Here is a 17,202-nt window from a genome sequence, read left to right as displayed (position 1 = left end):
ACACTAGAGGGAGCATGTATATTCAGCTGTGTGCCCTATTGTACAATAATATTGCAACCCAGCGTTTTCCTACAGCGTTATGAGGCATGTTTTTTTGATGACGATGAAGGACTAAAAACACTGCTTAAGTGTTGCTGTATAAAATAAATCTCTCACTCTATTGTACAAATATACACAGACTATGAAATGAGCTGCTAATAGGACAGACAGACGGCAGACTAAAAAGCTTGACCTCCGCAGTGTGTCTCTCTCAGAGGCAGGTTATCGTCTATGAGATGCTGGGATGGGTATATAAGATGAGCTACGTAATAGTTCCTTCACAAACAGCAGTCATGGGCGCAAAGTACAGAAATAAACAAAGCCAAAAAAAAAATTGTATAAAATATAAGCTTAATTTAAATCATTAAATACTGTACATATCACATAGAATTTCAGAGCTACAGCAGGTGACCACGGTACCTTTCAGCACAAGGCAATCTTTTTTTTTTCTTCTTTTTTAAATTACTCACAAAAACATTAGCAAAAATATGTTGAGGGATATTCCAACATCTTGACAAATTGCACTCCATTTTCTTTTTTAAAAAAGTTCAGTTTTGTCAGTTTTTTGATCACCCAAACTAGTTGCTGGTCCATATTTTGCATATTTAGATATCTATCGCAGTCTTAGAGTCACCAGAAATACTGTACAAAGTAATGCTGATAATAAACTGCAGCACAATTGAACATGTCATCATAAAAGAGTAGATATCTGAATATGTAGGTTATGGATCCACCTGAGTGAAAATACCTTCAGCTGCTTCTGCCATGTGGACGGAGTGTGTGTCCAGTGATCCCTTCCAGACCGAAGCAATGACAGGAAGTGGTGTACTTGTGTGTTTGGCTAAATAGAAAGCAGCGCTGCAAAAATTCACACAGCAAGCACAAGGCCTTGAAATGATAGGACCTCTTGTAGTTTAAAATACAACTCCATAGTCAATGGGCCAGAGGTACCACTCAGGGTGGCAAAAGTTACTTATAACTTTTGAAAATATCCATGTCTATAGATGATATGGTAACCCTTCCTGAGTCACAGCTAAATTAGAGTTATCACCTGTTGAAGTTAACCTCTCCCTTGGAAAAAAATGCATTTTAGACGCTGGTACATATCTTGGTTTACACTCAAGTTCAGGATATCAGTGCTTAAAAATATTGTGGTATCATTTCAAAGTGGACACTCTAAGCTTTCATTCAAGCCCTTTTGTGAATAATTATTCCACTCTTCCACCAGAAATATGATGGGACTGGTCTTGTTGGAGGGACTGCAAAGGAATTTTTACATGGTGTCCCCCTGCAAGGTTCTTGTACTAGAGTGTCCTGCCTGCACCCCGGTTCACTCATTCAGCATCTTTGATCGAAGTCTGGCAGTATACATCAAAAACAACATCAATCCTCTCACTTGGTGCTGCTTCCTGGAGAACCCGAGGCAAGGGCGTCTCTGCCACCTGTGCAAAGGTTTTGTTGTCGCCGTTCATTTTCTGGACCAGGCTCATCCCATCAATGATGCAGGTAGATGGGGTTGTGATGTGTTCTGCAGGAAACACATTCTTTCCAAGCTCTCCGGCGAGTGCAGCCTTGTTTGTTTTTCATAAGGACCCATCGGGATTTGCTAGTGACCAACTAAAACTAAAAAAACTAAAACATGGCAACGGGCCTAGTGGGTGAGCAAGGACATCCCTCATATTCACCTTCCTGAACAGATTTCTATCAGCCTTAAGAACCACCTCCTGGGCTTTCTTTCTATGAGTTCTTTTTATGCTGATATTGAAGAATGCTTTCAAACTATTCGTAGTCATTTGGTCATGGAATTTTAATGGTGGCGCTTCTTCTAATCGTTTATTTGAATACCTGGTAGGCCTCTTCTCCTATCTCATGAGCTCCCTGTCACATCAGGTGGAGCAATGGTGCCCGTGGATAGGCTAACCAGATCGATGGTTTTAAGGACCATAGGATTGAGCCTGGTACTCTCCATCAGGTCAATTAGAGTCTTTTTTAGAGACTTGGAGATCATTTTCATCACATTTGATCCTTGGACCTTGTAGATCAGGATGGGACAGCTTGGAACTGCCTTGGCCTATCAGTTCTCTCAGATGACTGAGGTACATGCTCCTGTACTTGGCTTTTAGGTAATCGTCACAGCTCCTGGCTTCAAGCTGAATCCCTTTGTCCCTCCTGCTGTCTGAATGTCTTTGTTTACTTTTTCTTCAATAGCTTGATCAACAGGGATACGGCCAAAGGGATTGGCGGATCCTAGTTGAACTGAGAACCGTCCTTCCATGAATTCTGTGTACACATCTGGGTGTGTGCTTGGCAGCTGAGACATCTGGGCATAGTAGTAGGGAAGGTATCGTGCATAATTAATTCTGTCGTATGCAAAGCACCAAGGGATCATTGCTCGAATGCTTGCCAGATGTAGCATCCAATCTCCCTCTCTGGATGCTCAAATGAGCCCCAACAAGATTTCAACCATGTCCAAATAGGACATCCAGAATGCTGAGAGACTGCCATTGCCTTTCCTGAGAAACTCGCAGTAGCTTCAAAAAGCTCTGTGATGCGTGAACAAGAGCTTGTCACAAGGACCTCCTTCAAAGCAGCTTGTGAGATGTCTTTCCCAAGGTTGTCAAGTGTCTTCAGTGTCTCACCCAGGTGAACCATGTCATTCAGGAAAGTTACTTTCAACCAGGACAAAAAACCATTCCATGTCAGTTGCATGCACGCCTCATACATAAGCTTGTGTAATCGCAGTGCCCTGTTGTACTTGCGACCATCCATAACACCAGCAACAGAACCTCCTGCAATTACACCAGATTCAATGCAGAGATCTCGGAGCCCAGCATCTTGAAAACGCTTTACTATGATTCCCAGCAACTTGCAGATGGTGTGGAATACCCCAAGCCTGACAATTATCTGTTGAAACTTGTCACTGTGATCCCATGTGATTTCAACTGCCTTTGAATAAAGGGCTTGATCAAAGACACAGACAATCTTTTTCAGTCTTAAGTGTTGCATGACTGTCAGTGACTGGTTAAGCACCTCATTGACAGTAGACATTTGTGTTGCTGGAGCATTGATGGTAAGTAGGTAGGTAGCCTACATTGTTGGGGATAATGACAATCTCATCTCGAATCAGGATGTTGGAGCCAGTCCAGCTGCTGACGGTCTGTCTTTCCTGTTGTGACATGCGTGCAAGGACTCAAACAACATTCTTCTTTCTGGCAAGATGAGTATTGACTAAGGCAGCCTTTCTCAAAGTGGGTGCCGCGGCACCCTGGGGTGCCGTCTGACTGCGTCAGGGGTGCCGTGAAAAAAATTACCACTTCTGACATTTCATAGAATACATTCTTTTTACATATATGCAAAGGGGCCGTGTCCACCGGACGCCCTTTTAGCCCGCCCTCGGCGGGAAAAAAAGCTCTCGGGGCTTCTCTTTTTTTTTTTGTCGCGGCGCTCAGAGCGCTCAGAGTTGAAATAATCAACTTTTGGAACAGTGCCGCACTTATCAAGCGGCTCGGACGTGAGGCGGCTCGTTTCTGCAGTGTTCAGAGAGAGAGAGAGAGAGACCGCTCCGTTGGTCACGGGTACTCAGAGCAGTGTGTCCACCGGACACAGGACGCTATGAAAAAAATGCGTCGTACAGACAGGCACACATCACGAGTCACACCCCCTCCTCTCTCCGGTGATCTGTGTCCGCTCTGTTCCGACTCCGGTGCGTTTGATGTATAAAAACACTCTCTGATTGTTCATAACGGAGTCAGAATGGAGCGGAGACGCCGGTGGATGTTCATTTGAGCGCGTGCCTGCGCTGCGCGGACCTTTCTCTCTTCCTCTCACATTGCGGATTATTGTGTGCGTGTGCGTGTGTGTGCATATGTAGGCTACAGAGGCACCTGTGCACCCTGCATTTACAGTTTGTATTATGCTCTGTTAAATAATACTGTCCCATCTAAATAAACAGGACATTTAGCCTACATATAGGCTATGCAGTGTCATTTTGAATTACATTTTACACAGGGGTGCCCTGAGATTTTATTCACTTTTGAAAGGTGCCCTGACTGAAAAAAGTTTGAGAAACGCTGGACTAAGGTACAGTCATCTGCACTTTTGCTTTGCGCTGGCCCCACCCATTGTAAACAGGCAGCATTAGTGCAGGTGCGCTGATGCTTCTCTGCTTTGTTTTTGCATGAGTGTTGTGCCGCGGACGTCCGTCATAATATAGCCTATATACGGCCGCAGCAGACTCGCTGTCCTCCGCGGCCCTGGTGCTCAGGTCAGCCAGCAGGTCTGCCTCGGCGGACAGACCTCACACTCGTGGCTGTGGCATGACACAGTGTTTGTTGCACCACGGATGAGAGCGGGGCGACTGGTTTGGCTCATTTTGGTCAATGGGAAAGGGGCCAAATGCCGATTGTTAGCGGGTCGACCCGCGTTTAAAAAACCTGCGTCGACCTGCTAATTTTAGTGGGAAAACGGCTTTAGTGTTGGAGTTGACTTTGTGAGTAACAAGGTCAGTATCTGCTGGTTAATTGCATTTACCACAGTCTTTGAGGATGTGGTTGCAGGCTGCTTGGTGTCCATTTTGTGTCATCGCAGTGGCAGTTCACTTTTGTTTGGATCTTTCGTGTTGCTGTTGAAATATAGCAACTTTGTGTGACACTTTGGTTTGTGGCTGTACTCGATTTTTGTGTTTGGTCACTTGCAGTGTTGCGTGTGTGTATGTGTAAGTGAATTAACCTTGGTTTTGTGATTTGTTCCCTCATGGTGGTAGCCATTTTGGTATCCGGTGGGAGTGGCACCCACTTATATGGCTACTGTTGACAGCTCACTTTTTTTAAATTATTATTATTATTTACAAAAGGGCTTGAATGAAAGCTTAGAGTGTCCCCTTTAAAATGACACAATATTTTAAAGCACTGATAAATATCCTGAACTTGAGTCTAAACCAAGATATGTACCAGTGTCTAAAATGCATTTTTTCCAAGGGAGAAATTAATTTCAACAGCTGATAACTCTAATTTAGCTGTGACTCAGGAAGGGTTATCATAACAAAATTTCATCCACAGACATGGATGTTTTCAAAAATGATAAGCAACCTTTGCCACCTTGAGTAGTACCGACATCTGGTCTGGCCCATGGACTAACACATCTCAAAGTTTCTCCTATGTTGAATCCAGATAATGTAAACGTTTTGAGTGTTATTGTTCTTTTTTTTTCCTCTTGCAATTTGCACCTAAAAAAAGGAGCAATGCCCCTCCCCCCCCCCTCTTTTCTGGGCATTTTTCTTTTCTTCAGTGTGTGACTTTCACAGCAGTCAAAAAGTACAGACTCTGCTCAGACGGGGCCAGTGGTGATCTCCTGTGGGTTGCTCGTTGTCGCCTGTGGTCACAAGTAGCCCCCAACCCCCCGGGGCCTGCTCCTTGCTTGGGTCTGTACCTTGCTTCAATCTCAGCACAGGCTTAGCAAGTCTTTTATGCCCCCTCCCACAAAGAGGAGTTCATCAGGCGCCGGGTGTATGCTGGCTGCCCCTGGCAAGCAGCAGTACAATCAGACTGAGGAGCCCCACTGCCCCCAGTCTCTTAAGCAGAGCCACGCTGTCTTTGGGGATGACCACCTGGGCCAAGTCATTGGTGATGAGGGAAATCTCATGAGCCACACAAACAAAGATGAAGGTGCTGACCATGATATTTAGTGACGGGTTCCCTGGAATCAGAACCAAAATTCCCTTGGTGTCTGCAGCCAGCCAGATGTGGTACTGGCATATGAACAGCTGGACAAGAAAAACAAAGCATGTTCAATGACGGGTAGCAAAACTTATGCTAATTTTATCCCATTTTTTCACAGTTTCCTCATCTTTATAAAGTATGGAACCTTCTGCAAAACACTTATATAATAAGCTTTATAAAGAGCCACATAAATAAAGTTTTTTTTATCATATTTTTAACTCACCTCCAAGGAGATCTTGCCAAACCATGCAAAGAATGAGCTATATATGGAGCGGGCGTAGCCAGGAATGTTCCTGATGAGAATGAAGGCCAAAATCTGTAGAAAAAAAAGAGACAACTTTGACATTTCTAAGAGTTAAAGCATGAAGACACACTGGGTGTAGTATGATAGGGTATGCAATCTCCACCCCTTCGGAGGAGGAATGCTCAGCTACACTGACAGTGACCTTATCTACTGCACTACTTTAAACAATGCTCCAGTGAAGATCAGCTCTAGATAAGGCCTGTGCTATCTTTAGCTCCTACAAGGGGGAAACTCCCTCGATATCACACACATATTATCATGCAATTATGGTAATGACATCTCAAGGCAAATCCAAAGAGATTACAACTATAAAACAATACTGACACTCATAAACAAAAGCCAAACGATAAAGATGAACAAGAAGCATTAAGATTGGGATTATACAGCACATGACCTCATGACAATAAATACACAAAACAAGAGGAAAGGCAAAGAGTTAATTATTGTACCTGGACCACAGAGATGTAAGGATGCATCTCATTGCACTCTGTTTTGGTTTTGCAACTGCTGGCCCATATCGAGTAAGTCTAGAGTGATGGGAGAAAAAAAAGACAACATGGGAAACAGTGTTTATTTTCAGATGTAGCAAAGATGAATGGAGTGATTTAGTTTTTTAAGTCTTTGTTCCTGTGATCTCCCACTGCTTGAGTGGAGTCAGAAAGGAACAGGGAGCTGCCTCAGTGCTAAGGAACAGCCACCCAATGGGCGTTATCCACTAGAGATGAGTTTGTTGTCACACACTACATTCTGTGTACAGTGTTTCCCCCAGAAAATTTGTTAGTTAAGGTGGTGTCTGACCTGTCGAGCGGGGGTAGGGGGTGGCGCGGATCTGTTGACGGGGGGGGGGGACGCACCGCGCCGTGCCGTATTAAGTTTCGCTTTCAACACGCGCTGCTGTTATGCATGCGTGCTTCTCTGTGGTGTGTATGTGTGTGAGAGGATGCGGCCATCGTACGACGGGGGGGGGGCGGTGGCGGCGAATATCGCTACATTTTTTTTTTTTTAAGACGTTAGTTTAGGCGGCAGCTCTTTGTTGTTAAGGCGGCCGCCTTAACAGGAAAGCGCTGCGGGAAACCCTGTGTGTATCTTTCTCAACATGTGGCCAGTCTTACATAAGAACATCATTTAGAAGATAAAGAACAGACAATTGGTTGTCAAGGCCGTTACTAGGCGTGGCATTTATCTAGGTACACAGCACACCCATGACTGTGTAACCACTCTCTCCCAAGCTGCTGTTGCAAGCGAGTACATTGTTTATCAACTACAATTGGTTACTACTTACTATGAAGGAGACGACGGAGAAGAGGAGGAGCAGGTTGGAAATCCTGACAGAGAAGAGAGCTTCTCCCTTTCCCTCTGACAGCACCTGGCGTTTCTGCAGCACCAGGTAAATGAAGGCAAATAACATGCCGTGTATCACCGCCTGCAAAAGAGCATTAACACATGAAAATGATTTTATAGCAAGTTTAGTAGATTAGGCTGTACTTGAAAAAGCTTCTGAAGTACTGTGCCACATGTGACATTTCAGAAAACGTGTTCATGCAGCAGATACTAGACGCGGGTGCATGTGGAGCGAATCGCATTTGACTTACAAATCGGTCCAGCTTCCATCTGAACCACCACTCGTGGATGCTTCCGTTCAGCTCAAAGAGTTTGGAGATGGGCCACATGGAGAAAATGCTCTCAAAGAAACCCTGGAAGTCACAAGGCCAAAACATGAATATTACATGGGATCTCAAACGACGACCAAAACATGAGTTTGAGTGAAAAAAAACAAAACATGATAGTGTCATTCAGAGGTTCTCAAAGTAGAGTCTTACAATTTGTGTCTACACTACACTGACTACCCATTCAGAATTTAACTGCAGGCTCATTTAGGCTACAAAAATGTGATCAAATACAACATTCTTAGATTGGAAAGAATTTAACTATCAAATTGCACTGTAAAGCAATAATACCGACACGTCAACAAATGCGCCTGTCACATGAAAGCCAATATAAAACCTGTAGTATATGATATAATATTGAGTTTTACCAACTCTGACTAAAGTTGAGTTACAGACATTGTTGATAAAATAAAATTCACCCACCTGTGAAAAGGCAAAGAAGCATATGAACAAGAGGAGGCCCAGTAACTTTGCCAGGACTCCAAGGTGCCATATGCCACTACCTGTTCAGAGAACAAGACAGTCGTTTGTGAAACTGTTCTCTAAATGAGACCCTGCCGCTGAAAATTGGGAGCAGTTTCATATTCATGGTGTACAATGACTATGATTTGATTACTATGATTCAAATGAGGGAATCAAATTCAGCAACAGCTTCTTCAACTTTCATCAGTTCTCCGACACCTACTGTTGGCTTTCTTCTGCAGGATCTGAGGCCACATGGCCAGTGTAGCGTAGATGACAACAAACCAGAAGGTGACCAGTGGGACAAAATAATAGAACTGATAGGGCCTGTCCATCACCACACACAGCACCAAGACCAGGAAGTTTAGACGGAAAAGCACCTGGCATAGAAAAAAACATAAAACCCATACCAAATTAAATCATAGCATCATACCCCAAAGGTGGCCCAAAGTGGCTCCAAATACTGAACTAACAGGTTAGAAGAGAACCTAATATATGACAACTTGTGCTGCGTTTCCACTGCAGGAGTTTTTAGTAAATTTGGGTTTTAAAAATGCAGCTTATTTTGTGGCTTTCTCTTAGCGTCACATCCTGCTTCGAGTCTGACATATCAGCACGGAGTAAATCTCAAGCCCCACTGGGACTTCTTCAGGGCCGATCTGAGTACCTACCCCCAGGCAGGGACTTCCTTCGGCCCTGTAAAAGTTCCTGTAAGCGGCCCTGTAGGGGAGGTTCCTGCAGTGGAGACACGCACCAACGGCCCCAGCCCCGTAAAATTACCCCGAAGTTCCTGCAGTGGAAACGCGCCTTTGTAGTCTAATACGCCAAAAACTACTTGAGCACTGTAAGCAGACAACTTCATAACTAAAAGAGAATATTTTAACAGCATTTGTGAAGGGAATGTTTTGTCACAAGCTTTTCTATCTATATAAGTGTTTGTTCACGATAAGCGTGATCACTATAAGCGATTTCCACTGTAATTCATTCCAAAGTACCACAAATATCATGCCATAGTCATGGCAAGAGGCTGGTTTAAGTATAACTGTCTTCACCCTCACCTGGCACACTCTATACAGTCCAAAGTCCCCTTTGAGCCAGAAAAACGAAAAGTGTCCATAGCCAGTCTGAAAAAGATATGCTGCCACCAGCACCCGCACGTGCATGTACACTGGAATGAACTGTGGGAGGAAAAAAAAAAGTCAATTTGGGTTTTTATATCAAATATTAATAAAACACTTCGTCCAAGCAGGTTACTCCCAATTGCATGTGAAAGGGAAAGATGTAGAACTCACAGCGCTGGCACCAGATATGTGATAGATGAGGATGACAAGCTGCATCCAGCCTTTCCACTCATCTGTCTGCTCTCGGTTGAGTAATTTGGTCTGTGCAGAGGGAAAGTCAAACCATGAAACAAATATGACTTTGCAAACTTTAATCAAAGTAAGTCCATCCAAACAGACAGCCAGGGTAATAAGCTGCGGGTCAGAGATTTTCACTGTTTCCAACCAAAAAAGGTAAAGACACCTTTGTAATGTTTTTGCATACAGTGAAACACACACAAGGATGTGCATGAGGCAGGCAAAAACAAAATTTAAATTTTGGAAAAACTTGATTAATATTGAAATGAGAGTGAGTTCTGCCCTGTCTTACCTCCTTGCTGTTCTCACTGTAAAACAATCCCAGGACGAATATATAGATGAGAGGGATGAAGAACGTGGAGTGTGTGTAGAACTTTTGCTCTTTCATGAACACATCTGCTCTGTCACAAAGGTAAAAATAGCCCATGATGATGCCCATTCTGCAGAGCGCCTGGAAGGGCGCTTTTGGACCCAAGGGGACAGCTGCAGTCGCTGGCTTCTTCTCCTCCAGGCTCTCCACATCAGGGGGCACAGGTCGGCGGTGGCGGTTGTTGCCAAGGACGTGGAGGACCAGGAAGACCAGCGCCGAGCCCAGGAAGAAACATGCTGACAGTTTCTGGAGGAAGTTGGGGGGTGGTAATGTTTGGCAGCAGGAACCATCTATGGGCCTTAGTAGCTTGTTGCACACAGAGTTCATGAGGACCATGGCACCCTGACAGGACAATTACACAGGATGATGAGGAGGATGTGAGTAATATTCCAAATTTAAAAAATACAACAGCTGTGCTGCCGTATTGAACAGGACAATATATTTGCCAATGAATGCGCTAAGATTAACAGAAACCCTGCCTACCACGTTCCTGGTGCTCTCGGGCAGGTGCAAGCCGTCGTCCGACTGGGTGATGGTTTCCAGTGCCGCCTGACGGGACGCGGCCAACAGTTTGACCCGCGACCTGCCGTTGCGCTTGCTGCTGTTGAGCACGTCTGCTGCTGCTTCATTGTACAGCTCCAGCTGCTGGTTGGTGATCATCTTCCTGTTCCCACTCAACACTTCCTCGTTTACTGGGTCTGTTGGGTGGAAGTGTGAATGTGTTGTGTGAAATGTGAAAAAAGGTAAAGTTGAGATGGTGTATATGAGAATATAGGCAATCACGCATGAAAATACTCACAATAAACACTATAGCATCTAAATACCCACAAGATCCCAGCCAGCTTCATTTTTTTTTATTGCATTTAATGTCAGTGATTAACAAATTAATATATGGATAATAAGATATAGTGTAGTTAATTACAAATAACACACCACTTTGTGGTATTTGACCATCTTTAGTGAAATTGATTACGGGAACACTTCACAGTCAAAGCTCTGAACCATCCAGACGTCTAATGGTAATCCCATTTGACTTGAAAGCAGTAATCACATGACAGATTAATCACTGTAAAGGGGGGAAACGGCAGTAAGCTGCTTTAACGCCCTGACTGAGATGACCTATGATAAACTACTCCCATCTTGGATCCTCTACTAGAGCCTGAATTTACCTTGCAGCACCCAGTAGACCTCTCCATGGTCCGCCAGCCTCTCTAGATGCACCGCAATGGCGCTCAGGTTGACTTTGTACTGATGGAGGGTCTCAATGCTGCCACTGTGCAACTTGATGGACCACTGTAGATAAACAGAGGGAGTTAAGATTGATGTACCTCAGCCAACACCTTGCTTTTGTCCGTCACAAAATTGCAAACACAACGCTAAGCACTGGTTTAAACAGCTTACTGTGGCAGCTCCAAGGATGACAACATCTGGCTTAGTTGAAGCTTCCTGTCACAGATAAGAGAAGCTGCAGTCAGAACAGCAAATCCCTGCCCAAAACCGCTGTGACAATGTCAAGTCTATGAAACTTCTTTGATTAACAATGTTCCCAATTTGCTAATAACAGAACACAACATCCAAAACTCACATGTGTCCATGATGTCAAACGCTCTTTCATAGAATTATTTGCCTCTGGATACCACAGGAAGTCCTGAACACAAAGAGGAGAGGGATATTTTAACTGTTATCACAGTGTTTTGACAGACTGAGGAGAAGAGATAAAAAACACATCCAGAAATAGCTCACCACATTCACAGCAGAACTCTCTTCTTCAAAGGAAATGTCCTCATGCTTCAGACATTACATGGGGACAGACAAGAGAGAAAGTCTGTGAGGCAGATATTGTTCCTGTTTTTCCCAACTCAAGATCAGACCAAAATAGTTCAGAATGCTGCATAATTGCCATGCATGCCAGTGCAGGATCAGTTTATGTTTGAGTTTCTGTGCAAACCACTTGCTATTATATATTTGTTGCAGCATATTTTTGCTTATTCTTCACCTCTTTCAGGAAGTCTGGAAATCATTGCGGCCATTTCTCACTTACTCCCTAGCTTGAGCTTTAGTGCCAGGCTTAAGAACAGCAAGTAAAATTTATCACAAATAGAATATTTTCAGATTAAGCAATGCGTGCATGCATTGAATGATTGCCTAGGCTTACATTTTTTAGGGTGCATTCTTGTAAATAATAAGAGCAGCGTATTGCAAACCCCCCCCCCCCCAAAAAAGAGGACTGTTTTAAATAATTCCCTGTCAGACACTATTCAAGTCCTCAATCAGAGCAGAATACAAGACAAATGTTTCTATCAGAACACACAAGCAGCCCTGCGTGGCTTGTCAAGCTGTTGTGACTGATACAGACCGCTCCACCTTTCTGTCTGCTCTTCTGAAAGTATTTTTAGGTGGATCTGTGAGGATACAGCTGCAGGCTATATGTTATGGATTATGGTAAGTTACTTGTTTTGATCAGGTCAGAAAGCTCAAGAAACATAAGCAGACATGGCGGAATAACCGACGGTATCTAACCATTTTCTTCTTTTTTTTTTTTGCACCTAGTTGTGCTTCAGAAATGTAGATTTGTATATTTGCATACTGTGCACCTTCATCTTTATTTGTCCCACCTTTCTGCTGTAAAACATATCCTGACTAAAATACATAGCACTGTTTCTCATCATCACCTTGTTTCCTTCTTCTCTTCGCTCAGGGTCAATAATTTTGATGAAGGAGTAAAATAGCTGCCTGATCCGTGAATCACCGACAAAGGCAACCCGCTTTTCAGAAAGGCATGTTTTGGCTTCACTGTAAAACAAAAAATGATGGTGAGGCATCTGAAAATTGTGCATTTTAACAACTGCAGATGGCAATAATTAAAGAGCTAGGCGGTTTAGTGCACTGATGTTATTACACAATGTCTGACCATGTGATCTTTTCAAATTGATATTTGGCTCATGAATCACCCATCCACTCTTACAGACAGAAAGACATAGACACACACATCTCATCCATCACTACTACACATTTAAATCTTTATCTCAAACATAACAGTAACCGTATACAGTTAGTGTGACTCACTTGCTTTTGTATTTGTGCATCATACAGCCATAAGGCTGCCATACATTCTCCCCCAAGTAACGTCCTCTGGACAGCAGCCATTCACATGAGTCCCCACCTGGAGGCAAGACACAGAGAATCTACCAGTAAGACCAAACAAAAGCACTAATCTCGCTTTCACCCACAGTTTCCCTGTAGCTATGACTGCAACTTGCTGTCTCAATAGCACCATGGCTTTTCATTCAGTGCCGTCAAAAGACTAGGATACAATGCAGAGCTCTGCTGGGGGCCATAATATAAAATGAAGTCATCAGTAATTTAGCCCAACCATAAATCTCTCCAGCTATTCATTTGTGTGCAAAATGAATAGAGTCATCTACAACTGAATCACTCCATAGAAACAGGCGAACATGAAGGATCGGCAGACTGGCGACAGACGTGGGCATTTCAGTGTCATCGCCAGCCAAGGCAGCTGCTCTCAGTGTGTACACAGAGGTCTCTGGTTCCTATCCATTTTCATAAACAAAGTCCACTGTATGCGACCCAGCTGTGAGGTGGATGTATGCCATGCTAATATTTTTCTTTAAAGTCAAATTCTGGGCTCTATGCCATCACTGTCAGTCTCTGTCTGTGGAGTGTGGGGTATGCAAAAAATGAGATCAAATGCTTTACACCTGAACACAAGTGCCCAGTCCAGTTTGTGTTTCTGTCTCCTCATGTTTCCTCCAAAAGCCAAACAAACTCACTATAGACCTGAGACAGAAATCAGGCTGCTACCATACTGTTCAACTGTAACAACACATACTAGACAAGCTCGGTGGATATTCACGGTCAAGACCATTACTGTAGTGTTTTCAGTGCCAGTTCTCATAATAATCATGTGGCTTGATATTTGCATCATTCCTCACAGCTAAAAAGAAGAAAAAAAAAGATTTCATATAAAATCTACACCATATATAATTGAAACGAAGTTTGGATTGAACAGAAGAACACAGCACAGAGCCTGTTAAAGTCTCCCACTTTTGACACCGGTGCACCCAAGTTTTCATATGCATATAAACAATTTAAATTATCGTTAAGTAATTCAATTACATTTCATAAACCAAAGTGAGCGAGTGACAGAAGAAACAATTGCAGTTAAAAAAAAAAAAAAAGATGTCACTGCAGCTGTGGTCTTGCCTGGTCTTCATGAAGAAAAACAGAGTCCAGCTCGACTGAGACCGAGATAAGATCGAGTAAAAATGTTCGTATTACTCAAGCATTTCATTTGGCAAGGTAACGGACTGGACTAAGTTAACTACTCACTGACGAACTACTTTAACTGACTTTGCCCCATGATAATAAAATCCTTAATTAGGGCAATTGTTCATCACTCTCCACACGTCTTGAAGCGTGTGCTGACAGGAGCATGTAAACACAGCTAACTGCAGTGTTAGCTTGACTCGGCTAGCCAGTCGGATAAAGCTGACTGAAGTTCACGCTTTTCCCGTTAGTCAATAAAGTCTACGGTGACGGTCTATCTGCTTCGTGTTAAGTCAGTCACAGCCTGTATGTGTCACCCTTTTGAAAATCACCAGTGGATAAACGAGCTTTGCACCGAGCCGCTGAGAGAAGCACTGAGCAGCGCAGCTAGCTGGCTAACGTTAGCGGTAGCTTGTGTCAAGTGTCTCCCTGTCTGCATCGATGTAAGTTAAAATAACGGAACAACACTTACCTCCATGATACCGCGATGCAGTGTGGAACACGAGGAGAAGGATAACTAACGCTAGCGATATTAATTTGGCATTTTTAATGGTGAAATGTTGATTTATTTCGCGTTTGCCCAGGCTATAGGCCAGGACCGCCATCTTTGCTCCTCCATGACAACAAGCAGCTGTGCGGTCCAGCATCAGCGGCAGTGGCGGCGGCGGCGGCGGCGCTCCTCCCGGTGCACCACCTGCCCCGTCTGCCTCATGCGACACCACCTCCTCCTTCTCCATCACTGCTCAAAGCAACTGTAGACAAAAAAAAGAAAAGAAAAAGGATGGATTTCTTCTTCTTCTTCTTTTTTCTTTTGTTTTAATTTTCGTATTTGCTTTTGCTGAAGGCAGGTCCACAGGTCGCCTAGGGAAACCAACAACAGAGTAGATAACTTTTTTTTAAGTAGGCCTACAGTATGATCTGTTTGCGTGCAAAGTCCAGCCTTCACTTACTGATGTTACTGGCCTCCGTGTAGTAGTCCGTTGAATGTTAAAGTTAGTTTTTTACTTCTGGCGATCGCATTTAGGTATTAAAGGTGTCCATATGTGAAGATTATCTCGCTGAACAAAACTTCTAAGTAGGCTATCATAAACTTGTGTTAGCCACAGAGTTTATTTTCTGACATAGGCCTAATCCAAAACGCAATGCAAAAATCCCATTCACATCCTTTTCTGGGAACAAGCGCGACGGTAAACATCCGTGTTTTGACATCTGCCCTGGCACATTCTGATTGGGCATTGTTTGTAAAGTCAGTGTACTGTACCAGGTTGAGTAGCCTAGGGCATAGGCCTATCTGCAGAACAGGTCCTACAGGTTACTAGGCTATCTGTTATAAGACAACATCCATGCTTGCTGTGGGTCCTACAGCTACTGTTGCCAACAAGGAGCAGGGAAAGACAGAATTTGGTCTTTACTGGTCAGTACTGGTCTATAGACCAGTAGGCCTACCGACCAGACCAGTACCGACCACTATGTGTGTATGGTCTGTATCATAGACTATAAGAGGTCTTGTAGGCTATACTAGACTGGTCTCTACTGGGCGATTGGTCTATAGGTTTGGTCTACTGGCCAATACTGGTCTGGACTATGCTGTTTTGTAGGCAACTGGTCCAGTCGTAGTAGCCTACTACTGGTCTACTGGTCTACTGGTCTACTGGTCTACACTGTTCTTTCCCCGCCCCTTGTTGCTTGGACCTGCTCTCCGGTTCTGCAGATACATGCTATTGGACAGGTCAAAATCATAGACGTAAAGTTCAGGGATAAAGATGTTGATCTCAATCAAGAAGCAGGAAGATCTGGACAGGGTTTTATACAGTCAGTCTTTATTCTCAGCATGCTGAGAATAAACTGATATCCAAGTCAGTGATTTAATTTGAGACAAAAAAAAAAATCTATTTGTCAACTTTAGTGTCATCATTTTCAAATTTTGCAAATTGGATTTAAAACCAAAAACCAACTGAGAGCTGTACCAAGGTCTAGTGGGGTCAGTATGGCCTACATTAGAAGATGCAGTTCAAACTGCCTACCAACAGAGGTTGGAAAGGATACTGAACGTGAAGCACTTTATAAGGTTATGTTATGTTTATTCTAATTTGATTATTTATAATGTGTAAATGGTAAATGGACTTGCACTTATATAGCGCTTTTCTAGTCTCTTGGACCACTCAAAGCGCTTTACAATGTAATGGTCACATTCACCCTTTCACACACATTCATACAGCACTGTATAGTGCAGGAAACTAAGCATTCACACACATTCATACCCCGATGGACACATCGGGGGGGGTTCAGTGTCTTGCCCAAGGACACTTCGACATGTTGACTGGAGGAGCCTGGAATCGAACCACCGACCTTCCGGTTGGTGGACGACCCGCTCTACCTCCTGAGCCACAGCCGCATGTAAGTGTATGTACACATGCAAATGTTCTTACTTTTTGTGAAAGATGTTAAACTGAAACATAAAAACAGGATTTTAGTTAAGGTAGAGCTAATATAACTTGTTCATCCTGACTTTGGTAAAAGTTGAATTAACAGCAGGGGGGGAGAACGTCTTTCACAGTTGCCCTAAAAGTTCAGTAATTCAAAGTGCAATATAATCTGAGGTGGGTCATATGTCTTTGTGGTCTTTGTAGTCAGCATGATCTATAAAGATGAATTCAGTGCAGTATTGAAACCTTGGACAGAATTGTTCTCCAGCAGAGGTACAGGCCTATTTGGTCTCTGGAGTCTTGTGCATAGAATCAAGGGGAAAAAAAGGGAATCAACAACACATTTTTGCTTTTGGGGCCACCTAACAATCTGTTAATCTCACCATCCATAGGCTAGGCTACTACTTATCCTTTAATCTCACCATGTGGTTTGGTATTTTAATCTGCAATAAAGCTTCATGATATTTTAGACAGTCCTATAAAAGTTTGCAACTATAGCTCCACTATAGTCGTTGAATAAAAAAAGGAAAAAATAACAGAAATATTGTGAAATATTATGTCACATGAAATTT

At 43.3% G+C, this 17,202-nt stretch overlaps 1 protein-coding gene across 2 annotated transcripts; it reads right to left on the bottom strand.

Moving 5' to 3' along the window:
* Positions 1-373: 373 nt before the first annotated feature.
* On the bottom strand, positions 374-14,965 carry casd1 (CAS1 domain sialic acid O acetyltransferase 1). Of its 2 annotated transcripts, XM_085792062.1 has the most exons (19): positions 14,677-14,964; positions 12,984-13,080; positions 12,590-12,710; positions 11,661-11,705; positions 11,503-11,565; positions 11,319-11,363; positions 11,087-11,210; positions 10,401-10,615; positions 9,840-10,259; positions 9,482-9,571; positions 9,248-9,367; positions 8,413-8,569; positions 8,151-8,230; positions 7,653-7,754; positions 7,343-7,483; positions 6,510-6,587; positions 5,980-6,072; positions 5,172-5,800; positions 374-964 (listed from the first exon to the last, which is right to left on the bottom strand). In XM_085792062.1, exons 1-18 carry the CDS (start codon positions 14,939-14,941, stop codon positions 5,531-5,533), a joined length of 2,526 nt encoding a protein of 841 aa, XP_085648188.1. In that variant the 5' UTR covers positions 14,942-14,964; the 3' UTR covers positions 374-964; positions 5,172-5,530. The 2 variants fall into 2 exon arrangements, with proteins under 2 accessions (XP_085648188.1, XP_085648189.1); XM_085792063.1 differs by lacking the exons at positions 374-964; positions 9,248-9,367 and having other exon boundaries at positions 5,310-5,800; positions 14,677-14,965.
* Between the last annotated feature and the right edge of the window lie 2,237 nt (positions 14,966-17,202).

The sequence above is a fragment of the Trachurus japonicus genome, chromosome 11 (genome assembly GCF_045865225.1).
Source record: "Trachurus japonicus isolate A0001 chromosome 11, Traja_1.0".
Taxonomy (NCBI): domain Eukaryota; kingdom Metazoa; phylum Chordata; class Actinopteri; order Carangiformes; family Carangidae; genus Trachurus; species Trachurus japonicus.
Note: the sequence above shows the minus strand (reverse complement) of the source record. Positions and strands in the feature narration are given on the sequence as shown.